At 42.1% G+C, this 27,107-nt stretch overlaps 1 protein-coding gene across 1 annotated transcript in view; it reads right to left on the bottom strand.

The window, feature by feature from the left end:
- Window positions 1-8,493: 8,493 nt before the first annotated feature.
- LOC118776313 (versican core protein-like) overlaps window positions 8,494-27,107 on the bottom strand; it is a 49,222-nt gene continuing 30,608 nt past the window's right edge. Inside the window, exons 7-13 of the mRNA XM_036526561.1 lie at window positions 23,132-23,245; window positions 22,666-22,779; window positions 16,718-16,876; window positions 15,729-15,811; window positions 10,677-10,821; window positions 10,181-10,363; window positions 8,494-9,894 (exon numbers count right to left, since the gene is read on the bottom strand). Of these exons, the coding sequence (XP_036382454.1) occupies window positions 9,764-9,894; window positions 10,181-10,363; window positions 10,677-10,821; window positions 15,729-15,811; window positions 16,718-16,876; window positions 22,666-22,779; window positions 23,132-23,245 (929 nt within the window). The 3' untranslated portion in view covers window positions 8,494-9,763. The remainder of the gene's footprint in view (window positions 9,895-10,180; window positions 10,364-10,676; window positions 10,822-15,728; window positions 15,812-16,717; window positions 16,877-22,665; window positions 22,780-23,131; window positions 23,246-27,107) is intronic.

Here is a 27,107-nt window from a genome sequence, read left to right as displayed (position 1 = left end):
ACTAGCATGAACTCAATTTACCAAAACTGTGATAACCTTGTTTCTTAAAACTGTTACGACCAAAAAAAAGTTACAAAAAATGACATTTTTTCCATACTGTAACGATCAAAAATTCCCTTTGTAGACTGAAACAAATATTATTTCATCGCTAAACATTCTGTTATTTTAAATGTAATTTCACCTGGGAACTTATATACAGCCTGTAATTTTAGCAGAAATTTGGAGGAAAAACAAAGGGACAGATTTATGCAGTCCACTAGGGTTGCTCCTTCGTAAATCAATTGGACATGCAACAGCTTGAAGAAACTGCTTGGGCTGGTAAAACAGCAAAGCTTTTCAAAGTGGAAATTGATACTTTTGGGTACTTTTGGGTGGTTTTTTATTGTTTGTTTGTTTGTTTTTTTTTATACTTGTAAGTCTGAAATTAACAATGCAGACTATGAAGTGTCACAAGGGGTCTACAACCTAACTAATAGTGCGATCATTTAGATTTACACAAAACAAAATTCAGTCAACGCACAGATCCACCCCTTAATCAATAATTTCAAACCTAATACCATTAGAACGTAATGACTTGTATATGTATTTTATCACATAAACTGTTCACAGTGCCAAACAGTGCAATTGCTAATAGTACCAAGTTTGCAATTAGTGATTTCCAGGTGATGTGGTGTTTGACTGAACTGAACCCTGGGTCGGCAGTAGTCTTTTGAGCCTTGAACTGAAGGACTTAAAAAAAAAAAAAAAAACTTGGCACAACGTCTATTTCTGACAAACAATGCAAACAACTAAGGGCTGTTATATCGTCAACGTGCCCGTTATGCAGGGCGTAAGACCATAGACTGCACTGTAACCAAACCCTGTAATTATCTTTTTGAAAATGTAAAATGAATGTATATGGACCATGTATAGACAAATATATAATCAAAAAGTCATCATTTGTATTGATAGAATGTTATAGCTTCTCATCCTGTAAGAAAACAGAGTACTGCATTGCTTTTATTTTATTTTATTTTTTTTTTTTTACTTGTTGTGACACTTGTACTATTCTACAATCAACGTTGTAACCCCTTTGTTTGTGTTTTATCAGAAAGATGCCATCTAATCTTTGCTATAGTTCCCAGAGCAGTTAACACTGGATGGAGTTTTCACATCAAACTCTATTGATATAGCATGTCAAGGCAAATACTAGCCGGAGGAGATCGAGGGCACCAATGTAACTCATTATGATGCATGATGCATGAAATCCCAATGACCACCGCCCTGTGCGCTTCACACTGGGAAGGAATGATTTAGACCCAAGTGGCCTTCTGATATTGGTGACAAACAGTAAGAAAGCTGATGACAAAAATGATTTCATGACACCTGTTGAGAGTACAACACGGTTATAGAGAGGAGAGGGATTGTATTGTAAGCACTGAGTTGCTTGCTTTTATCCCTCCAGAGACCCAGTTGCAAATATGCAACAGTGGCAAGAAAAGCATGTTACAGTTATGCGATTAGCAAGTGGCAGCTACTAACTGCAGATTCTAACTCCTGAGACCCTCAGTGCTGTGTACGACTTTTGAGCGCTGCCCAACAGAGCTATTACTGTACTAAGCAACTGTTTTCACAACGTTGCATATTTTTAACGCGGGGTCTGACTGGGTACTTTACTCAGTGAGGAAGAATGGAATTTAAAAAGGAAATTGTACTCAAATGTAGCCATTAAAAGTATCAAGTTACCTTTGATTAACTTTTCTGTTTTTGATTTTTTTTTTTAGCAATAATTGTGATAATTAAAAAAAAAGTTGCAATAGCATCATTTACTCAGGGCAGTTACGACAAGAAACTGCTGTGCAGATATGGTGCACAAAAAGACAATTAAATGGTGGTTTGGGGTTTTAGAAAGCCTTGGGCAATGTTATAATCATTCAAAAAATATGTTACAATGGTATTAAATGTTGTCTTGTCAGAGTACTGTGAAGGTCACAGTTTGGAAAAGGAAGGGCGTATCAAACTGAGGTCACTCTTTGTTGATTTTTATAAATTAAGCCACTACAAGTAACCTGCCAAACCCTGTTTTAGCCAAATGAAGGACAAGAACCAAATAGCCGGCTTGTTTTCTTGCGTGCTTTTTATTTACATCAGGCAACTATGTAAGTACCATTTGGTTCATTGACTGAAATAGGTGACTGAATCCAATATCCAGTAACACTGTAATGTCACAATAGATTTGAAAGCCACAGTTACACAAAGTGACTTTTTATTTTCCTGTCACCTTTGTGTGTAGAGCATTACTCAATGGTGAAATTGTTTGTAACCATATGGAATGTACTTTTTGAACCAAAGTCAAAACAGAAAATAAAAACACTGAAAAGACAAAACCGGAGTGGAGCTGTGGGTTTGTTCTTTGTGAAATCCTCCACGCATTCGCTTTCCCACACACGACAATTCACCATGATATAAACCTACGTGTTTTGCCAGCCAGTTGCTATGTATTTATGGCCTCTAATGGCATTCTGTCTGCAGGTGTGCTTGACTGTCCATTTCCTAAGCTCTAGAACATGTGGGATAATGTTAAAAAATTTGGTGAGTGGGTGTAGTTTGGCAGACTGAGGGTACTCAGTTTCCCATTCAGTGTTGTCCCAGCTTTGTCTCTGTACCATAAATCTTTAGTGGAATTTAAAGCTCATGCATTGGAATTTTAAGTAGAAAAGCAGCAGCTTTACTTATTTATTTTTTATCTTTATAACTGGCTGGTTGGTCACTGCAAACAGTGGCAGAATATGCACATACTCTACATGTATTCTGGTGATAAGTCTGTCTACTTTTATGGCTTTGCTTAATTATTTCAGGTGTAAGGACAATTGCTACACTATTGGCTGCAGGTTCTCCATTAGCAGAGCCTAACCTGCTGGTTGCTATGGCTTATGGGACATTTTTCCAACTCCCTATCTTGAATTTGTGTTTTTTTCTTGCAATATTTGTCTTCATGAGGTTGATTTTAAATGTTATTTTGCTAATTATTCTTCGTATTTCAGGTCACGCAGCACCACTTAATTAACCACTACACATTTTCTAGGAACTCATATTATGATAATGCATTTGTTTATTATTGCTGTATTACTGTTATGGATTGTTAGATTAAGACAAACTGTTGACATGTTATGCAATAGTATGATACTGTGATAACATTTTCTGTAATTAAGTTTGATAATGCTAATGGCACCACAACATTATGGGAAGCCTAAGACAAATGTCATACATTCCTTTTTAATTTGAGTCTGAACAAAAATTGAACAAAAATTCTGAAGAGGAATTCTCAAGACAACCACTGTGTAATTATTCTAATCTAGTTGAGTGGGTATTGCTACAAGTATAAATACTTACCAAATCTGTATCCGCTTAAGTCAGCTGTTTCCAGAACCTCACACTTTCTCCTCCCCTCTAATATGCCCTTAATGTTCTATGATGTCATGAAGTCATTGAGTCTAAATGATCCAGTGCATTCAGTAACGCATGAATCATTCATGTTTCCATATCTGATACATCAATGTAGAAGCTGCTCTGGATGAGAGCATCTGCTAAATGAAAAAATATAAATGTAAATTAATATACAGTGATGTGATGTACTTCTTTTTAGGGATTTGACCTTTCAATTGAGATTCACCTTGGATGTTTCTTACAGGAAATAAAACTGAATGAAAGTTTGCATGGACTGAATCTTTATGAATGAGCCTTGTAACGTTCATTGATTTGGCAGTCGTTTTGATACCTGACCATTACAGTGACCCCACATTCATGGGACCTAAACAGATAACAACTGACACCCTTTTCACTTTGCATTCTGCTGTGGTGCCCATGAAATAACTATCAATTCCCGCCTTTCATCAAACAATGTTAACCTCCACCATTTCCCCAGAAAAATAGTAACAAAAATATGTCTGGCATTCTGTTCTACAGAATAGAACATCCATCCATGTTAGCAAGACCTTACTCTTACATAAATAATCATGCACATGCCTCTATTTACTTGCTCGTTAATTAAAAGACGCAGAATGAAGTTAGAATGTATTTTCCATTAACAATGTAGACATTGAATTGAGGTACAACAAACAAATATATTTCACCATTACAGTCACATATAATCCCCCCATAACCAACTTCAGTTTCTCATTCACAGTCATTTAGGGCATGGCCTCATATAATTTCACTCCCATCTGAGGAGGCATCTGCAACGTTCCCAAAACACGTGCCGTCATTGGGATGATGGAGGTGGCCCCTCAGCATCCGACGGCACACGTGTTTCTGAGAGAGCTGCTGCAAAGACGCGCTGACAGAACCTGACACATGCTGCACAGCGCTCCGCAGGAACGTGTCCTCTTCGTGGGACGGACCGTTCACGCTTCGCAGCGACCTTTGCTTGTGGGAATTCAGGAGGAGCTTAGCGCTCCCAATAGGAGCAAGTGAACCGCGTCAGGCAACACATAATTCTTTTGTGCCGTGTTTGGATAGAGTCACGTTTATCGCAGCGGTGCGAGCGGACTCTGGATGAATGTAATGGTCATGTTTGAATAGCCCAAGAAACCATTAACATCCCTGGTTTAGTGGTGTCATGAGAGTCGACGTACAGGTCTTGTTCGCGAACACGGCCGCCTTTGAAACCATCCGCAGTTTTAAGTTTACAAACTGTAACACTGTGCCCCGTGAGGCCCGAAACCAATCGCACTCTATGAGAACACGGCTGTCAAGTCGTCTCATAAAGGCATCAACACGTGCATGTTGCAGTGGGGATTACATAAACCCAGATGATCACAAGAGAACTAGCCCCTAGCAATTTGTGTGTATGAACACTGTGTGTGTGTGTGTGTGTGTGTGTGTGTGTGTGTGTGTGTGTGCACACGTGTATGCATGTTAGAGGTGAATTTACATGTCAGAGAGAACAGAGCGCTGAATGAAATGATGCCGGGATACGGCTAGTGGGGGCAGGACCATCGCGGTTAGGGAGAGATTTACAGGGGCCCAGTCAACTCACACTAAGCAAACGAGGTTCAGTTTCCGGACAATGAGGGAAAAAAAATGATGTATTTCATACATGCGTTCAGTGATTGATGGGTCCGTTTCACAGGAATGTCATTTTTCCTCCTTCCTGCTGTCTAACGGTCTGTAATCAGCATAGCAGCAGTCTATAATTACAGGGCAAAGTTAAAAATCCAAGTAACGATTACCTCAGTCACTCACTGTGGGGATACAAGCTCCAAAATCAGTCCTCTCTGTGCATGGTTACACAGGAAGTGGACAGGGGTGGCAGTTTGCCTGGACTTAGGTCCTATTGACCAGCCAGGTGGGCTCAGATAGACGTGCTCTGATTCAGTACAGTGCAGTGCAGAGCACACAATAACACTGAACCTCACCTTACAAAGATAATGAAAAATTGCATCATTAATGTCACAATGACATTAGTTAGTACTAGGTGGTCATATGGAGACAGTGGAGATTGCATCATTCTGAATCACAGCAAAATGATTGGTGCTAAGGGGTAATGCCAGTACAAACCAGGACATCACAGACATGTTTTGTATCACGTTTTCTCTTGATTTCTCATTGATATTTCCTTGAGCTTGGTCCAACACAACCTGAGGCAGAAAGGACTGACAAGGCCATAACAATGCATTTCCAGGTTGTTCACATGCAACAATTCCTGTTGAAAATGACTAAAGCTATCAGTCATGTGTTATGGTTTAAACGTGGAAATTACCCCTAATGTGGACATACAGTAGTAACAATTCTGTTTTCACAGGTGTCACTCTGGCATTCATGTGTTTGCCCCAAGATAATTACAGAGTGAGTTACTGCAAGAGTATGGCCTGGCATGCACTGGAATGCTTGATAATGACAACCACTACAAGAACAAAACTGTGCAGGTGTCCTGTGCAACTTTTTATACACTAAGGAATTGAGGTGAATTTTCCATGTCTGGCTGGTTCCTTTCAAAGTCATGTCCCATTCAAAGTGATTTGTCTTACTGGCATTTCTCCTGTGTTTGTTCAGTGAATATTAGCTCATAGAGAAATGAATAAGTCACACTTTGGGAACCCCATGCCATATTCTTACATATATGGTTACAACGAGGAGTAAACGCGTTCTTAACCTAAACATTTTCCCGGCACAACGTCAGTTTGGAAAACGCGCAGAAAAAGAAAAAAATAGGGCTGCGGTTAAGTCTTGTGTTATTTTATCCACCCAACTCTGTACTCGCTGGTTTGACTCACTGTTCCAATGCTACGACCCGCCGCGAAGGCTGGCAACGAAGAATCAACGCCTTGCTGATGAACACACAGCGGTCGGTGGAGGAAGTATAGGGTGGGGTGGAATTACGCCATTCCCTATATACGATCTGATCCTGTTAATCTGCCAAAAATATGGCTTACTGTTATGTTATTATGATAATTGTGATTGTGATTAAGAGTTGTATTTCTGTAGCTGTTTCTGAAGAGGTGAAGATGATGACGACAAACGATGGTGTACTGTGTTAACTGCTTTCAGATGGTAAGGCATGTTGCTAGAGGCTCACAGACACTTTTACGCACAGTACTTGAATGCAGCTGTGTGCCGTCTATTGTTTTACACAAAACGGCTCCATCTGTTGGTGGCACCATATACAGCAGGACACACAGTGGTTTTGACGACTTCAGGACACAGGGATATAAAGCTGAAATTGTGTGCACTGTCTTGCAAAATGTATGTTACGTACATATGTTACGTTTCTTTTTACGTACGTATATACTGTGCGGTTTTTTTTTTTACAGTGTTGTGGTTTCGTTGGTTTCAAAAACCCTAAGGATAATTTCATTGCGAATGATGTCTCAAAGCACTTTTATCTGGGTCTTTCAAATCCTGTAAAACTGGTGGCTGCACAAAACTCTTACGAAAAAATCCAAGGTTGCAAAGGGGGTGTGTAGTGGAGGTGTGGCACTGCAGTTGTGATTTATATAATAATATCCTCCATACAAATGTGTATATCCCATGGGTTGGATAAAAAAAAAACAAAGTGAACACATGAAATGCTCCTGTGTTGGATTACTGCCAAGCAAATAATTTCCAACATTCCCACACATTTCACCAAAGTCTACCCATGACATTCCTCGCTCATATACATGAACATTATCACACACGTATTTTATCAGTATGACATTGTTAGCCCATTGTTAGTGACATCACTGACCATACGTTCAAAAGAAGACTGCATAAGGTATCAAATCTGACTGGTAGGCCCCCCCTCTTACTAATTGTATTTATATGTTTTCTTTAAATTGCCTCTTGCCCTGAGGTAGTCGCAGCAGAGTGCAGAGAAAAGAGAGTCGTTTCACACTCCATTGCGTCCTAAGGGGAATTCTGTGTTATTAATGGCATTGTGAATAGACAATGTTTCAATGCAACATTTCTGTGCTCTGAATCCCAAATGCAAGCTCTGGAAACCTGGCATAAATTGGTGACAATTTACTTGGTACCATATTAAAGCATTTCAAAACTCTCCCTCTCCACAGGGAGTGTTTCTTTGTAATTCACATAAGGTCACATTTTGCTGTAACATGGTTCATCTTAATGCCACCATTGACCTATTGAAAACTACTGATGCCTCTATGAACCTCTGTTAGAAAGACAATACTCAGATACTGATCATAGATACTACTGTCAATATTACTAGTCAAACTGTCAGAAAATAGACAGACGCAGAAGCATGTATTGAACATTTTGTGTTTCTTTGGTGACACAGAGCATGTATAAAAAGTTAAAAAGTCTTAAAAAAAAAAACATGATTCACAAACATCCCATTCACATTATAAAATACACAAGTTATGATATAAATATAAAAAGCTATTATGTGCATTCTAAAAATAATAAAGAAAAATCACAAACAGATCGGAGAGGAATTTTGCCGCTGGGGATTAAACAAATCAATGGGTATTAGTCATTGTGAAATACATCTGTATGACGGGTTCATTCTGTCTGTGACGCAACAGCAATGTAAATCCATTGATGCTGTGAGTTTCAGCTGGTCAATGACAACTAAGCATGTTCAACCATCTATCTGTATGAAAATATATATAAAAAATCCTCTTCATCACATTGACTAACACTTTGTTTCTGACTGTTTCTTGTGCTGTATAAATATATATATTTGTTTCCATGCCAACAAGACTGTGCAGTAAGGCCAAGTGATTGCATCTCCAGGATATCTTGCCTCATCTAGGGAAAAGAGAAGGTTGTAAAAAATAAAAATAAATTATTTGTATCTCTCATTGAAGGCAAGTGTTCAAGTTTTTGGTGAGTTTCACAAAATACATTCTCTTAATAGTAGTTTTACATTATCAGAAAAAAATACAAGGATAAAGTTTATATATTAAGAACCAAGAGTCACCATTTTTCCAAACCCAGAATACTTTTTAAGGCAAAATATGGTAGTGTAAAGTAGCAAAGGTCTTTGTAAACATAGTAGGGAACTGTGGGGCAGAAACCAGATATAAATAAAGTACATACTTTATCTCCATTCAGAAACAATCTTTGCTTTCTGTATTCCCATACAACATGTCCAATAAATTAAATCTCTATGGTTTTACTTCAGTTGCTAATGTCTACTGAGGAAGCACTGGGGCTGCAGCACTCTGTCACACATTCATAATAACTTTTCTTTTATCTCATTTTTCACCATACCATATAATAAACAAAAGGATTAAACTGGTTATATATACACATTCATCTGTTTATTAATTATTATATATTTCAATGTTTTTTCTTTCATAAAAAAGATTGTATTTCAAACGAAGATAGCCAATAATGGCATCTCCATGCATGCTGGTGAACCACTCAAAGCTGCCATTTTTGGAAAGATAAACTTCCTCTTTCAGGAGGACGACTTCCTTTTTCCAGAGCCACCTCCTGCGACACTATCTCTCTCTCCTGGCAGTCTCTGAAATCTGTAAAGTTGATGAGTGTTTGCGCAGTCATTGCATTGTAGTCCTCATATTGTCCTCTTCCTCCTCTGTGACTCTGTCTCCAGATTTGTCATTCAAAAGTAGACGTAAGCACACAAACCCTCCTGTCATTACTGTTTGATATAGTTTAGTATAAAATCTGTGTAAAGTATGCTGTCCCACCCATACAAAAGAGCAGCAGAAAGACACTATCTGTCTCTCTTCAGGAGAAAGTCCTAAGAGCCTTTTTAATAACATAGACTTAAATCTGATGGTGTATTTACATTATCTGAGTGCTAAACTGGTTTCAACACTATTTACAAATGTTGTCACTGCTTGTTCCTTTTCCCCAATAAAAACCATTGGACAATATTGTTACCATAGATACAGTTTTTTGAGATATGTGCTCTGCCAGGTAAGGAGGCTGGACCGCAAAACAAAGGAAATAACAAAGCAAGAAATCAGTGTTAATATCCACCAGCAAACAGATCTTGTCAGTCATCTCCGGGGCACAGACATAAAGAGTTCCAAGTGACCAGCTGGCTGTATCCTTTTTTGTTGACTTCATAAACTGTGTCCCTCCCAAAAATGAAAAAAAAAGTAAGAAACACCTGACAAGATTTGAAAGGCAATTGACATGGTTCTTTTTATCTCCCCTTTTGATTGCAAAAAAGACAGTAAAAATGGCTTCTTGTTGTTGTGCTGTTGTTTTCCTGTAGAAACATACGCTGGTTGAGAAAAGGCCGTCTGTGGGCTTAGGCCTCTCGTGCAATCAGAGGGCACCTCCAGACAGCGTCACTCAGGGGTCAGCGCCTGTTCCTGTCCCCTCTGGTGGCCCAGCGGTGATGGTGTCGCACCGACTCACTGGACCTCCTCCTAGAGTTATTGTAGTTGCTGTATTGGTATCTCCACGAGTACGCCTTCTGGAAGGCAGATGCTGAAAGAAATACAAAGAACAATAAATGATATGCTAAAATAGTGTGTGTATGCTCTGGATCAGTTTCACTGCCCCCTGCCAAAGTGTAGTCAGATAATGGGTTTGGGATGAGCAGCTGCACTTACTGCTGATCTACTGTTTTTTTTTTTTCACTTTACTTGGGAGCATCACCTTTTCCTCCAGGTGTAGATCAGTAACTAAACAAGTAGAAACTCTAAAACATTCAAAGCTGGCAGCCGGCCAGAGCATTAATAAGAGCGGAACACATTCAGCAGTGGAGACTCACGGGTCATGCAGGAGATCTGGGGGACGTCCCACCGTCCATCTCCGCGGCACCTGATGGTGGGCACGTGTCTCTGGATGAAGCCGTCCTTGCACTGGTACCTCACCAGCGAGTTGATCTCGTAGCGAGGCCGCATCCTGCCGAAGGTGCGGGCGTTCTGCACCACGGGAGGCTGGCTGCACGCGACTGAGGGGAGAAAAGAACAACCAGCAGAGCGTGAGCCCCATCTTCCTTCCTTACACCTGACACATGGGTACCAAAGCGAGGATTCTGAGCAAAGATTGCAGAGATGTGCTTTGAGATCACAGCAGCAAGACCCTAAAGACCTTAATTTAACAATGAAAAACCTTGAGGAATTAGAATAAGATGATGTTTATGACGCTTATTTCAAAAGCAGCGTGAAAATCTTCATCTTGTACAATACCGTAAAAACAACACATCCTGAGCTGATGGAAGTGCCAGATCTCTGGAAAGCCGCAGACCACACCCTCCCTCTCACCTGTTCCCTTCTTGCAGGTGAAGGTGAGGTGGTAATTGCAGGGCACGTCGTTCCACTGTCCATCCTCATGCCAGATCATTACCACACAGTCCTCTCCAGATGAGAAGAAGCTGTCCGGCTGGTTGGGTCTCCAGTTCTCATATTGCTACACAAAAAGCAGACAGAAACAAAGGAACTAAACATTTGACCACTGAAGACAGCAACAGTAAGCAACCTTATATCCCTGAAGGAGGGATATAAATTTACCCACACTGATGGTCTGTTCCACAGTTTTGATGTGTGAGTATTTTTGGATAATGAAACTGATGACAATCAGAGGGGCTGGTTTTGTGTGTTCTGGCTACAAATGGAGGAATCGGCAATGCACAAGGAAGTGAGCCTCACTGACTGACCGAGCACCTCCCTTAATAATAACGTTTTATCACTGTAGGTCATAGCCAATGATCTATGCCTGTTTGGGTCTTATTTTACCATAACCCTTTAAGTCCTTTACTGTACCGAGTCTGTGTTGTCAGTATTTGTCTGCAGGGAAAACACTTGCATGGCATAATGAGCTATAAATTACCCAGTGATAAAATTCCTCTCAAATGCCTCAAACTGAAGAGCACTGTTCTGCATTTTGGAGCAATGAGGGCATTGGGCTGACAAACGTAATCTGTAAACGGCTTTGTATCAACGGTCATGGGAACTGGTTGGATATACAGTAGTACTGTAACGCAATGGGCAGGGTAACGTGCAGAACTTTGGCAGGAGCGTCGAAGACTTTCGTAGCATGACCAAACCACTGGATCTGATAAGGTCGTCAGACATGTTTATATTGGCAGTAAACGATGGCGAGTATAATCTCTCGCCGCCCGAATGGAAACAAAATAAGTTCCACACCGCAGAGATATCCAGCAGCGCCCCGCCCTGGCCAGGTCTCAGATATCTGCGAGTGCCATTTCAGAGTCCTTTCCTTCAGCTAACGGACCATCCTTCTTGGCACGTGTGAAGCTTTAAATCTTTTTTGGAGCTGGTGTGTTTTCTGCACTATTGAGAATAAAAGCCCCAATACACAGTATAATAAACCATACTGTGCACACTGTAGCTTAATTTCCGTCACAGATGTTCTGTTTGTTTAGTCAATATTTCTTCAAACGTAGTAGTCTGGATATGATGTAGCTTTGAGGAGCTATATAAACAAGAAATATGTTCAATGTGCTTTTTTCCCCCCAAAACAGGTGGCAAGAAACTTTCAATCTACCCCGCCCGCCGATCTCATTATAACTTTCAGGAAATTGTATTTCGATGCGTTCGATGCATTAGACAGTATGTTTAAACAGGTTTAAATGTTAAGACCGAGAGCTCAGAGACAGAGAAGCCTGATCAAACCTACAGCTGGGTCGCAAGGTAAACTTAATTATGCATGCGCTGGCTACGGCTACATTTCAGCTATCAGAAGATTTCCTGTAGCGTTTAAACGAGTGCTGCGTGCTTATCTCTTCCAGGACTCGCAGTCCCCGGCTGGTGCTGGAGGTATATATTTAGAACCGGTAATCAGCCGACAACCTCCAGCTGTATGGAAATTTGAACGCTCCAAGCCTCCCGCCATTCCCGTCACGGCAGTGCAACGCAGCAACCGGCGGATTAACGTCTCATCTGTGAGGCGTTCCGAGAGTTTAAGGTAACAGAAGTCTAAAATAGAAAATCTGGCTACGAGGTGAAAGTCAATGAGCCAAACCGCTCAATGAAAACGTCTGGGTTATTCTAGGATGTGAAAACAGAGGGTAGTGCGACAGCAGCAAGCCCCTGCCAAAGATGCGCAGATTATGTCCTGCAACTACTCAGATGACCGAGAGAGGGCACACGCTAAAACATCAACCTACAGCTCCAACAGAAAAACCAAAAACGTAAAATTCTTATACAAAACCTGAAAATCTTTTTTTTTTTTTAATTCTGATTTTTAATAGCTTCTTAATGTCTCCAGCTGCGGTTAAGGACACTGATAAAGTCCTATGAACTTTTGATGAACCAGGGGCTCTCTCAAGATACCAATAGAAAGAAGAAGAAAAGAAAAGAAAAAAAAAACAATAGCGACTTAGTTCCTGTGGGGATGTAAACTCACGGCAGGGTAGGAATTTACAGAGAGGCCTGTGTGTCTACTTATCCAAGGGGGTTAACAACAGATTTTTCCTGAAGTGTTCTCAGGGGATTAGCCATCCTGGTAACAGTGATGCTTCTTTCCATTGAGTTTAATCTATCAGATACTACAGTCCATTCATTTGTCAAAACACATCGGTGTTTCGGTCGTATTTTGTTTATTAGGCCATTTACTAGGTTCCTTAATGAAAACTGCATACACCGGCATAATCCACAAAACTGCTCCTCTAATGATTAAATGTTTTATCTTTAGTATATTTCATCAGGTACTTGCAAAGCAAGTCTTGCATCACCAGACACAGCTTTATGTTTGCTGACTAATATTATCCGGCAAAAAGTAACTGCACAATACTTTCACATCCCACAGGAGGGCGCTAAACTTACACTTCCTTATCCGTTTCTTGAAGCCAAGCCAATTTGCATATTGTTATGATGCTCAGATGACCAATTACTGCAATTACATTCCAACAGTCTAATATATTTATCTCATATTATGCATTAAGTAAGAATGTCACATGGCGTCAATTATAAATTCTTTGCACAAAGATAAAAAATAAACCAAGCATCAATCATGACTTTCATGTCAGTGAAATTATAGGCTTATGTTTTGACAGCAAAACACTCTAAGTGGCTCTTCAAGGTTCCCAAGTTCAATGTACCATGTGCCTGGTAAGCCTGCCCGGGGGCTTTCGGTTTTTTCCTTTGTTTCACTGTCTCACCTTTGCATAAAGGTTTAAGGTTAACGTATTGGATACTTTGCTTTGATACCAAGCCAAACAGTGCTTTTTGGCAGCAGAGATGCTATGGAATAGAGCCAGGACACTCTCCTTTCGAGGCCTCTGCACTTAACCGGCCAATTGGCCATCGTCACTGGCTCAAACCCACAGAAAATGTCATCTCTGCTCCTCCGAGTCCCGCGAGGGGACGGCTGTACACAATGACAGACGCCCACCCGAGAGCTCTTCCAGAGCTTCACCCCCCTGCATCTCCTCCGCTGTCCCTCGTGAGACAGAAGTGCATCACGTCACCGCCAGCTGTGACATCAGGGCCAAGCTTTTGCTGGGAAAGCCCCGGTTTCAAAAAAGAAAAAGAAGAAGAAGAGGAGGAAAGGGAAAAAAAATCAGCGGACTGACTAAAGACGGTCCGTCTGAAGATAAAGCTCTACACTGTAATTGTGGTTGCGTGGCTGCACACTGTACACAGCTCAGTCACAAAAGATTGAGTTCACCACAAAGTGTAAGCTCTCCTGGCCGACTGAGAGAAGTGGAGCTAAACTGGAGAAGCATCTTTGATCTCAAAAACCACTAAATACCCAAAAGTGAATCAATAAGGGCTGATACCTCTGCATCTTTTTGATAGCCTGCACTGCATTTCCTGCTCTGGGCGATACAAATTCATTCTGCATGTTGCCATGGTGAGGGCGGGAAATAAACACTCGCGTGACAGAGAGAAACTGCGACTTGCAGCCCCAGCACCTGAGACACACTTTGCGTCTCCAAAATAAGTTACAGCTGTGTGCAGATTTTGCTCAAGCGAGGGTGAAGGCTCTGGCAAGATCCCTTGGGACGTCCCAATTGCGTACAAGAGGCTTAACCGCCGCTTTTCGTCACCACCCTTCACATCACGCCCCTGGACTAAGCAGCTGCCCCGCTGTGACCTCATGAGGGTGAATGACATGCCTGGACTCCCTGTCCAGAGCTTGCTTCTTGTGCGTCTGAAAATCTAGGCTAATTCACTCAGTCCATCTTGTGACAAATCACATAAATTGTGAATTATAAATATAAGTCCTCTTACGTCTCCCTAGAAAGGAAATAGTGAATTCTTGGTGTAGATTTCTGTAGTATGTCCGTTAGATAAAAGCATTATGAACTACATACTAGTATGTATTTTGTCACTTCTTGTAATGTAAATGCCTCCTCAGCTCTCTGGAAGGTTCAGAACATGAATTACAATGGGAACTGGCAGCCGCTTGCGGCCTACTGCTTTTCACACTTTTTGAGATGCAAACTGTGATGGAATGCACCCTGCTGTTTTTGCTGCTACTGATCTTAGCTGTTGCCTCTCAGCAGCCCTCAGTTCAAATGGTGATTGTGAAGCCCCATCTCCCTGTCATCATGCTAAGGCTAGCACAATTCCCTCTTCCTGCTCAGCTGCTTTACTTGCTGCGAGTTTGAATAGAGGTGGATTCAAACTCCCCCAGGCCCCAAAATGCTTCCTCGCGATGTGACCCCGGACAGGTGGTGCCCAGCTGCTCCCTGGCTCCTCCATCCCCCAAGCCGTGACTTCCTGAAGCCGCTCTCTACCTGTCCACGCCTGTCCCTCCTCCCCCTGTTCTCTGAACGGTTTGCTTTGCTCTGGCCTGAGACTGGTTCGGCTTATCTCCAGGCCCTGGGGCCTCTTCCTCTATTTTCTCCCTCATTTCTGTTGTTCTGGTTTCTTTGAAGTTAAGGGCCAATCAGCAGTGAGGCCTGAAAGCGGCAATTAGGCACTTTCCTGTTCACAAAGAGAATACCTCACAAAGCAGATCTCCAAAATTACTCTCACGCATTCACCCTTGTGCAAACAGGCAAGCACACACACACACACACACACACACACACACACACACACACAGCCCCCACAACAATCAACATGGTGTTTTCAGGGAGAGAATGTCTGTGGCTGGGGAATGCTAAAATTCTCTGGGAAACTCCATATCTGGGGTGTCTGACCAGCGAAGATACCTTAACTGTTACAGGGAATGACACGCAACTTGTGCAGAGCACCAACAGCCCATTGTGATGACGTCATGAGAGAGGGCAGTTTGGCTGTGGGCTAATGCAGAAACTGATAAAAGTGGCAAGGCCCTGTGTCATTTGCATTCTTGGAAATGTTTCCAATGATTCAACACGGTGAGAAAAAAAAATGGCTTACCACAGGTCGCCCATCGGTCCAGCGGAAATCATTCTCGAACATTTTATCATTTAGGCCAATCCATTGGTAGTCATGTCCCAAGCCTGACAGGGCAGAATGAAACACAGGTCAGCAGCGGATTCTTCTGCCATATTAGGCGTTCAACGACGATAAGAAAATAAAGAGGCATTTTTATACCCATGAATCATGCTTCCTGTTCCAAAGCCCCACTTTCTTGCACTCAATACAATTTAGAAGTCTCTGCTTCTGCTACTTTGCCAAATTGTATTCAGGAACAGCCCAAACCTAATCCAGTTACACTGCTAAAACCTTTCTGATAGTCAGAGATTAATATCCATGAACCGTGCAGACTCTGTATTCAGGATTAGGAAGCTGAAGCAGAGTTTGTGACAGCAGGCCAGGAGACTGGAAACAAATCCTCTGTAGCAGCCCCTGCAGTTTCCAATCAGTATGTCAAAGGGTATTATCTTGTCTAAAGCACCAACCCTAGGCACATAAAGAGCACTTGCTGAGCTCAAAAAGTAATAACAGCTGCCCTGCATAGCGTAAAGTAGAGTGAAAATGACTTCTTCCATTCATTCATTGACCACGTTGAAGTCCATGAAGTAGTGTGGTGTACTATATACAAAAACCTGATGAGGGAGGAGGGGGATTGAGGGGGGGGGGGGGGAGTGAGGAAATAAGGGGGTCAGAAGTGACAGGAAAGAGGGATTGGGGGGTGAGTCAACATGGAGCAAGGAGAAGGGATTGAGGGATAGTAAAAGACCAGAGTTGGGGAGTTTTGGGGGGGGGGGGGGGGGGGGTGAGATGGAGATTGGGGGTAAGCATCAGGGCAGTGTCTGGAAGAGCATGACCTGAGTCAGGTCTGGGGTGAGTTGAGGGGAACAGGGTGATTGGGGAGGGCTCTGTGTCCGTCAGCATTCTTAATTAGAGCCAGCCCGGCGCCTCATGGCTGACCGTGTGACCCGTGAGGCAAAGGTGGTGCTTACGGTTGACGAATAGCTGCTCCTCGTGGGAGAGGATGCTGGTCAGATGGGCACCCTGCAGGCGACACTCCCGCTCCGCGATGTCCCACGTCCGCCGGTGAGCGATGTACTTGTAGCAGTGTCCCTGGAACTTGTGCCACCCGTAGTCGCACGTCTCAGTGTCTGAGAGAGGACATCACAAAAAAATTAGACAATGTGCTTGACACACTGTGTACAGTACAGCAATAGAAAGGAACACTCTAAATGCAGTCACATGCTCTGTACAGTATGTCTGTGGGTTAGAATGTCAGCCAGCATGCCCAATTTGATAACCTGTCACAGCAATTTCCTTTCCTTGCTATTTGTCGATAAAGTTTACAAACCCTCCACGAATCTGTTGTTAGTATAAATTAGCTTCAGTTGATTTTGATTTTCACAAGCAATGCTGTGTACGACATAAAACAATCCTTATGTTGATTCAAATGTGCAATACATTCACAATCATTAATAGTGTGTATTGCCATTATGACCCCCCCCCCCCCCCCAGTCCATGGATTTAATGGATTAAGAGACATGGAGCTCTCTGTTGCGTTCCAACTGGCTCTCTGCAGTTCTCACAAGTTGTGACTCTCAGTGTTCTAGCCCAGTTAGGTTATTTCCTGTCCCAGAGGGTGAATATTCTGCAGCTGAATATTATTTTTTTTTTCAGTCATTTGTCAAATCAGTCTATCAACAATGTGTACAAATACTGACAGTTGAGCATGCAGAATGTATACACTTTGTTCCTTTGTTGTTCTAAAGTCATTGTTTAATTCCTTCTTACTAAAATACAAGTTATGGTTAAAGCAGATAATTTGACAGTGACTGAGCAACCAAAGAAGGGTGCGGAGTATATGAAGGCATGGTTCTGGGGTCTTTATCAAAATATAGAGCGTTCGATAAAAGCCACATGAAACATAAGCACGGTAACAACTGTTTTTATTCAAAATGGAGAGATTAAATGACTGAAAGGGATAAACGTTTAAACAAACTGTTTAGTCTGTGTTACACTGCTACATCCCAATGAAATCTTTAATTCCATCATGATCCATGGCCTTTCCTTTTAACTTCTGAGGAGCTGTAATCTTTGGCGTACGTAAACACACTTTTTATAAGGCCTGGTCTTTCCTTTGTTTGAAAACAAACAGCAGTGGTAACTAAAATTCAAGATTTTATTTGCACAAACAACTACAGCATGTGCACAGTCAAACAGGATGTGAACCTGGACACGTGGCTAACCTAACCAGATTAGCTGTAGCAGGGGTCTTGGCAGACAGGTAGTGGAAAACGGTGACCTTTTTAGGATAATTGGAATCAGCCGAGTCTTTCATTTACTATATGAACAGTTTCTTAATCTGGGAACTGGCCTGTCAAGAGGGATATCCCCATCCACACAATGGTATTTTTAGCACAATGCACGTATTGATGGAAGCTCTGTCAACATAGTGGTAAAGGCTGCATATTAAGAACATAATGAGGCACTGCAAGCAAAAAGCACCTATGCCATACAGGTGTTAGACATTTTGTAATATTTTGAAGTGAGAGATATTGAAGTGAGAGATATTGAGAATATTTTAATTAATAATATTTTATTTATTTATTGAAAATGCACATGAAGAGTTTCTTCATGAGAGAGAGAGGTGATGACATGCTGTTATTCTGAGAGGGAGGCACTTTCATGTCACAACTAAACTGTCCCATAACATGAGTGGGAGAAAGAGGAGAAAAAAGAGAAAGAGAAGAAAGAATGAGTGAGATACAGACAGAAAAAGACACGTTCATAGAGACACGTGGAGATGAAGTGAGATTCACACAGACACACAGAAAAGATAGACAGAGAGGAAGAGAGAATCAGAGTTAGTGAAGCACATCATAAATTTTAAGCCGAATTATGACTTCCCAAAGGGAGACTACGACGGTAAAAAATGTAAATACTGTTTTGTTGCAGACATCTGCAATCCATAAGGGGGATGACATGTCAGCCACAAAGCTATCATAAATAAAGGGCATAAATTAAGCATCACCCACACCTATGCAGTTGAGATGGGAGGGAACAGAAATCAATCCAATATGAGTAATGAGTCTGAGGGCTGCACCGCAGAAAAACACTTTTCATTATTTCTGTTAACAGGCTAACGAAAACCAATAACAAACAGCCATTAATTATTTTTTATGTTGTTGTTGTTATTATAAAATGACAGAGCTCCCCTTCATCTCTAGCATAGCCATTCTTCCCTTTGCCCTTTTTCTGAGTCCATGCTTTGAACAGGCTTCTGCTCCCACAGAAGACTGTGAAACAGCAGAGCTCACTGGGTTCCCTTCTCATTAGTTCCCTCTCCTGCAGTGACTCGTATACTTGAGTAAACAAGACAATTAGCGAAAAGACAAACATTTTATATCTTAATAATACCACGTTACAAACAGAGGAGCACCTGCTGTTCAGAACTGAAGCCTCTAATCAGAGCCATAATACCAGGAGGTTTCTAAGCCCTGGCAGAAAGAGACACATCAATTGAGGTCAAGGAAAATGAGTGCAAACTAGGGAAGGAATAATATTAAGAACGCAGAAGTTTCTTATATGCTGTAGCGTAACAAACAAACATCTACTGCAATGTCAGCGTATAACACAAAAAGAACATACCGGACCGAAATGTCTGGAGCCACAATAGCTACAATAATCTGCATTCACTGAAATAAAAAAGTAGCATTGCTATTTCCAGATGCGAGAGAATACCCCATTCTATTAGGGTTGGAGCAACATTCGGAAAGTTTTTCTCAAGATCTGCTGTAACCTGCTGTTAATGTGTTTTACTGAGACCCGGAAACCAGCTTGCTGTAGCTCCGGCACGACTGTAAACCTTCAGTATGCTTCGAAAAAAGGATCTGCTCTGAGAGGGCAACAGAGGACATCCGCTAAAGGCCTGGTTTTTTTTCTGGCACTGGCCGGGTGGAGTCTGGGTGGGACTGTGACTCAACGTCTCAGAGCAGGTCTGGCCTGTTTTATGGTCTGGGGTCTCTTGGGCTCAGCCAACGTCTGGAGTTCATGCAAAGGGGGGTAGTTCCAGGTAAATGGTTGAAGGGGGGGCGGGGGGGGCGGGGGTAGAAGGGACAGGCTGCATACTTGCCCGACACTGGAAGCCTGTCACCGAAAGTCACAGGCGTTTATAGGAGGTCAACTCCGGTTAGAGAAATCTAAGGTAATTTGGGATTTGGGGCGGGGAGGGGTGGGGTATTGGGCTCTGGCGTCAGATGGGAGTGTAATGATGAAGGGCTCTAAGCTCATACAGCATGCACTTTTGTGGAGAACTACGGGCACTCAGCCAAACTCTCCGGGTCTGCCCTACATGACACGTGCCATGCTTATTCTGTGCCTCTGGTAGGACCATGAGGGACAATCAGAACACAGGGATTAACTTCTCTAGTAAATGTGATTCATTCACAGCTTTGTTTTACTTCACTCAATGTCAGTTGTTAATTGTATTATTATTATTATTATTATTATTATTGCTGTTGTTCTGTTTCTAATAATTGCAATCTGCATTTGCAATGGTCCAGATTTCTTTACACTACTCAGTATGTTAATTTACATTAAAGCTGCAGATGAATGCACAGAAGAAATAAATCAACATTGAAAAATGGAAGAGTTCAACTTTAGGAGCTGAGAATTGCAGGACAAACGGATTCCCCTCTTTAGAATATAGTTTTAAGCTTCAAATGAAAGAATGAGGAAAGAAAAATGATAGTTGCCCTTAAGGTCAGAAAACACAAAGGCATGGCAGTGTACCACATAACAGATCTAACCACTTTTACTGTGAGGTGAGCTAACCACCATGTTCAACCTACAGTAAACAGTCAATGAACAGCAAGGGAGAACTTCAACTTACAAAGCTCCTTACAATAACATAATTATTAATTATCAAAACATGTGAGGATGCTTCTTAACAATGCTTATTTACCATGCCTCTATCCATCTGTGAAATCATTTGGACATTTTTTTTTACAGATTTTTGGCTGAAAACCCTGAGAATGCAGCTGTGTATTAGTGCTTAGGAACAGTGGATGAATCAATGCTGAATACTTGTAACATTATTTTTGGGGTTTGATCAGGGCCAGTTTGCCAGAGGACGACCCCCCCCCCCACCTCCAGGGATGGAAGCTTCAAATTTTCGTTCCACACCTGTCACTGTCCAAGGCACGAAATGACCACTCATGTAAGTAAAGAGAGGAATGGGATATACCACATAAGCAGATATAGTAAGTAAGTAGCTGTTTCCAGCCAGCTGTAGAGCCTCACCTATTTTTGTGTGTGAATAGCTAAATGGCAGCGAAATAGGCAGCCAAGCCACATGCACATCACCATTGAGTCACTTCATAAAATTTCAAAAAGGGTATCTATACTATGGGAACAGCTTCGTCACGGTTTTGTCCTCTGCTTTTTCATTCTATAATAACATGCAGCCATCAAAAAAAGCAAACCCATGACATCACTCTTGTTGTTTTTTTTTTCTTACAGGCCTGTTTTTTGTTGTTGTTTTAATAAAGGGAGTCATAATGAACTTTAATGTAAGCTAACCTTTTTTGTCTTTTTATATTTCATATATTCAAACAATGATTACATACATTAAACCCTTTTGCTGTTCTTATGTGAAGCCAGGAATCTGGCAACTTGAGGTGCTGGCAGGGACAAAAGGGGTTTTTTGTAGTTAAATTTTTGGGAAAAAGACTATGAAAATTGCTTCAGTCCCTATTGAATTTTTTTTACAACAGACCTAATGAATGGTTTTAATTACCATGCAATTACTGAATTAAATATGCATCACTCATTGAAATAATTACCCCTAGAAGACACCTGTAGGTTTAGTCAGATCATACTTAACACTGCTGTCTTGCTTGCTGTTGCAGATGTATAAAGTAATGGAAAAGATTCTGATCTAAAACAAGGCGTGCTGCATATTTTTCGTCTTACATTCACATGAAGGGCTGGCTAGTAAGTGAGGGGATGACATATCTTCCAGCAACAGTCACCATGAGAACAGAAACATGTCTAGACTACAGTCAACATGAGTCAGGTGATTACTGGGGGGGGGGGGGTTCCCTTCAAAAATACAATAGACTTGAAAGCATTGATGTGGGAATCCGCATGAGCCCCTCCCACATGGCAACATTACCCTTTCCTGCACCATGAGACAAGAAGTGAGGTTGGGAAGATTTTGACAGTGGAGTTTGGATTTGTGTGAGACTGATGCAGGTTTGTCTGGGATGGAGGGGGAAACTGTTGCCTGTGGCAATTGGCATTTCCCAGCCAGGTCCAAAGCATCACTGTGTAGACAGCTATGGGGCAACTAAAACAGTACTGACATCTTGATGAGATAAAGTTTTTTTATGACTCAGAGGGGTCTCCACTGAAGACAGAGAAACAGGAGGTGGGGGGAATGTGGTATTCCCGGAGGCCCTCTGTTTGAATGACTCAGCCGGTCTGATGGTCATGGCTGTTCAGGTAAATTAGAATTTCAAGACAAATCTCAAACCTGCAGGGGGTCTGAGGTTCAAAATCACTCTGAAAAGACATTACTTTTCATATACACTTACCAAGTTATTTGATAATAACATAATTTAATTCCTTGTGTGATCACTGTAAAGTATTCATGCTCTAGGCAGCTTGAAACCTCTTTTGAACATTATATTTGTGTTGAAGTCTCTGTTCCATTTTTGACTTTGATAGGCATCTGACACTTAATATTTGCATGTACACATCACAAATTAAGACTGATAATCTTTTTAAAGATGATCAGATAATTAGAAAGATAACCTTTTTAAAGCTAATAAGATAATCTGAGAATGTTTGTTATCAAACACTTGATGACAACTGGTACCGGAAGAGACGAATGGAAAAAATATAAAGTCAAAACAATCTGAAAGTCAAAAGGCCTTACCTTGTTCACAGAGAGTTCCTGCATAGCTTGGGAGGCATGTACAGGTGAAGGAGTTTAGGCCATCAATGCAGGTACCACCATTACGACAGGGGTTAGACTGGCATTCATCAATATCTATCCACAAAAAATACAGTTATCAGTGGAAGCAAAACAAAACAAAGGTAACATAAAACAAGAGCAGGACAAAATATATAACAAATATAAATAGAATAGAATAGAATATAAAAAATTGCCCTTGTATGATACAGAGATATTGTGCTCTGTTGCAGAGTGGTAAGTGGTGGTAACTGCAAAGTGAAAATAATTCAAAGCCTGAAAAATGTCACTTTTATCTTATTTTGGAATACATGCTGGAATACAAGACTGAAGCTATAGTATTCAGAGCCCATTTAACACTGTGTTTTGCAATCTAAAAGATTGTGTTTGCCATGACTGTAGTTGTTAGTACACACAGTTTATAGGGTACCTATTTCACAGCGATCACCACTGTAACCAGGGGGACAGGCACATGTGTAGACATTGCCCCTTGTGTAGCAGGTGCCTCCATTCAGGCAAACATTTTCAGTGCAAGAATGTATTCCTGTGATAAGATAGAGCAAAGAATAAATTTCATATTTTACAGAAAACAAAACAACATTTCCCAAAATACCCTCAAATACATATACTAAAAACTGTGATTTAGATAAAGCCTTTCTAATTCTGATTTTTAACTAGGTTGCTCCACATTCCCAGAATGTTTAACTGACACAATTAAGCGAAGATCTAGTACCTGGAATATCATACACCTTGCCCTCGATGGTATGCCCCAGGTCTATCTCTGGCTCAGGTCCCAGAGTGCTTTCAGTCCCGGTTGCTGAAGGCAGCGCTTCCAGCAAAGGAGGGCCAGATGTATCACCATAGTCCACAAATTCATCCTCCTTGGGTGGAATGGTAGAAGCCACTGGCACCTCCTCTGATGGGGCAGTGGACAGAGGAACCTCTGGCTCAGTCTCAGTTTCAGTGGGTTGTGTGGTAGCACCCCCTAGTTTTCCTTCCTCCTCTGTTTTTGTGGTGGGGGCAATGGCCTCCTCTATTTCACCCACAGCCTCCTGTCCCTTACCATCCGCAGTGACAGACTCAACATCTGTTTCATGTACCCGAGAGGATGTTTCAGCTGGATCTCTGATACTCACTGTCGGGATTCCCACTTCCGAATACATTGAAGTGGATGTGGATACGGACTCCGAAGTTCCAGGATGCTCAGTCACCCTATCAGAGGGTGTCCCAGGCTGCACTGGTGTCACAGTAGTTGACACGGCTTCCTCAAACACCTGATCGAAGTCAAGATGATGAATGGAAGTGGTAGCTTGCTGGTAAGTTGCCTCACCCATTGTTATATCAGTCCTTGGGGCCAATGTGGTGTCCAAATGAATGACTACCTCAGGCGAAAGTGTGGGCGATTCATCGGATGGCCGAAGAGAATAAACAAGCGGGGAAGATGAGAGGTCTGTTTCAACAGATGAGGAAGAGAGGGATGGAGTGACCATATCTTCAGGGGAGACTGTGGACATCTTTGGCACAGCTGACGGAGTTACATCAACCAAAGGCAGGCCACCATCTAATGGCAAAGTTGGCTCTTGGGAAGGTTCAGCTGCTGAGGAAGAACTTTCACCGTCATCACCGTCTGAAGATTCATTAAGAGGTGGTGACTGGGCAGTTGGCTTTTCTGCCCCCTCTTCCTCAGGGCCACTCGTTGCCTTTGAGCTTTCTTCTTCAGATGGCTCCACCACCCCAACAGAGGGTTCACCTGTAGTGGATCCATACACCACATGTGGTGGCATATCAGTGAAAGCTGTGGTGACTACTTCTCCGGATCCTTCAAAATCCTCCATTGTTACAAGTGATCGGGGTGGGAGGGTCACTGGTGTTATGCCACCTGCTTCCTCTGTCAGGATGGTGGGTGAAAAAAGTGAGGATGATTCAATCAATGAGGCAGTGTCCACGTCGATGATGGAATCGTCAAATTCAGGGGTGGTGTAATTCTGTTTTGTGCTTTCAGTCACAACGGAGAACAGCTCATCCTCATCCTGCCCTTCCTCAGTGAATATGATCACTGTAGTGGTTACCCGTCTTGCGTCATGTGGCCTTGCTGTTGTTGACACGGTGCTTGTTTTTGGCCAGCTGCTTGGTGGGCTCGGTATCAACGCGTCCTGCTCATACTGATCTTGGTAAAGTACAGGGGGAGCTGTTGGGGGTGGTGATGTGTGCGTTTCACCAGGTGCCCTTGTGTGTTCACTCACCACTACAGTGACAGTAGATTCGGCAGGCTGAATGGTGGTTGTTACCTCTGCATCTGGGAAGAAATGACTCTCACGTGTGGCTGTCTGTATGGGGACAGCAGCGGTAACTGACACAGATTCAGTCCCTGCTGTCTCTTGTTCAGAACTGATTCTCTGTGTAATAGTTTCAAGTTTTTCCTTCTGTTCTGTGGGTTCCTCCACAGCGCCTCCGTCTATATGGGATGTGTTGACATAAGCAGGTGTTGTTAAAGCTGACTCTCTGGTAAACACCTCAGGTGCTTTGTCACTTGATCTCTCGGTAGTTGTGATGTCTAAGATGGGAGCGACTGAAGGTTTGTCAGGGCTTGTTTCTTCTTTTTCTTCAGCCTCCTTACTTTCAACAGTTGTTTTGACAATTTCAGCTTCAGTAGGAGTGATTAAAGTTGTTAGAGTGCTGGATGGTTCTTTTGACTGAATTGTGTCAGTTTCCATAGATGTTTCTTGTGTTATGTGGCTGACAAATAAACCTGAGGATGGTGTAGTCATTTTGTCCTCTGTTTTGATTGTGCTATACAGAGGAGGAGATTTTGTTATATCGGATTCCTTTGTAAATTCAACAGTTTGGTTGACTGAGCTATCTTTTTCTGTCACCTCACTTTCCACAGGTGGTTCTTCTACAATTTCATCACTTCCTGATTCTGCTGAAGATTCTACTGGCTGATCTGTGGTAGGAGAGAGAGGCCATTTTGTTACTGCAGAATCCGTAGTAGAAGGTGTGGTCTGAGAGGCAAATTCTACTCCTGAAATATCTGTTGTCTTTTCTGTTTCAGTCAGTTCTGCCTCATCAGTTGCAACTACGTCTTGTGTGATATCACCTCTAGGTGTGGATGCTTCCATTATTGAAGATGAGCTTGATGGAAGAGGGGATTTTGTAACAGTATAATCTGCAGCAGGCTTCTCAGTGGTTTGATCACCATCACCTGAGCTTTCTTCTTCTGTAACACTGAAGACTGTAGTTCTCACATCTGAGGGTTTTTCGGTGCTTGTAATTTCTTCCCTCTGTTCTGTCATCTCAGTTTCCACAGTTGCTTCAGCAGGTTTAGCTGTGCTTGGAGTTACTGCAGGACTGTCTGTGCTGCCTGTTTCTTTGAGTTGTGGTTCACCAGTTTCCACAGTTGTTTCTTGTGTAGTGTGACTGATAACAACACCGGGAGATGGTGTAATCACATCCTCTGGTTTGATTGTGCTAAATATAAGAAGAGTTTCTGTTACAGCGGGTTCCTTTTTGGACTCAAGGGTTTGATCCCCTGAGCTCTCAGCTTCAGCCATGTCACCATCATCAGTTTGATCCTCTGGAATATCAGCACTGCCTGGCTCTGGTGAAGATTCTACTGGCTGAGCTGTGGTAGGAGAGGGCGGCCATTTTGTTATTGCAGAATCCTTAGTAGACGGTGTGGTCTGAGGGGAAAATTCCACTCCTGAACCATCTGGTGTCTTTTCTGTTTCAGTCAACTCTGCCTCATCAGTTGCAACTGCGATGGAATCAGGTGATTCCTTTGTAGGAGTGATGGGTATTTCATCTCCTGGCACTTCCTGTTGTGTTCCCTCTGTGTCATCTTCTGTTGGTTGCCCTGCAGATCCTTCTATGTCTGGGTACATAGAGGTACTGTCACTCACACTTATTGATGAATCTGTTTTTTCTGTCTCTTTGCTGTCCACAGCAGTGCCTTGTGTGATGTCACTCCTAGCTGTGGATGCGTCCATTATTGAAGATGTGTTTGACGGGAAAGGAGATTTTGTAACAGTATAATCCTCGACAGGCTTCTCAGTCATTTCATCACCTGAGCTCTCTTCTTCTATAACACTGAAGATTGTAGTTCTCACATCTAAACTGGGACCAAATGAGGGTTTTTCGGTGCTTGTAATTTCTTCCCTCTGTCCTGTCATCTCAGTTTCCACAGATTCTTCAGTCAGTTCAGATACACTTGGAATTACTACTGGACTGTCTGTGCTGGCAGTTTCTTTTGATTTTGGTGCATCAGTTTCCACAGCTGTTTCTTGTGTAGTGTGACTGATAACAACACCAGGGGATAGTGTAATCACATCCTTTGGCTTGATTGTGCTAAATATAAGAGGAGTTTCTGTTACAGCGGGTTCCTTTTTGGACTCAAGGGTTTGATCCCC

Source organism: Megalops cyprinoides, chromosome 4, assembly GCF_013368585.1.
Source record: "Megalops cyprinoides isolate fMegCyp1 chromosome 4, fMegCyp1.pri, whole genome shotgun sequence".
NCBI classification, from domain to species: Eukaryota; Metazoa; Chordata; class Actinopteri; order Elopiformes; family Megalopidae; genus Megalops; species Megalops cyprinoides.
This window is presented reverse-complemented; position numbering and strand designations above follow the sequence as displayed.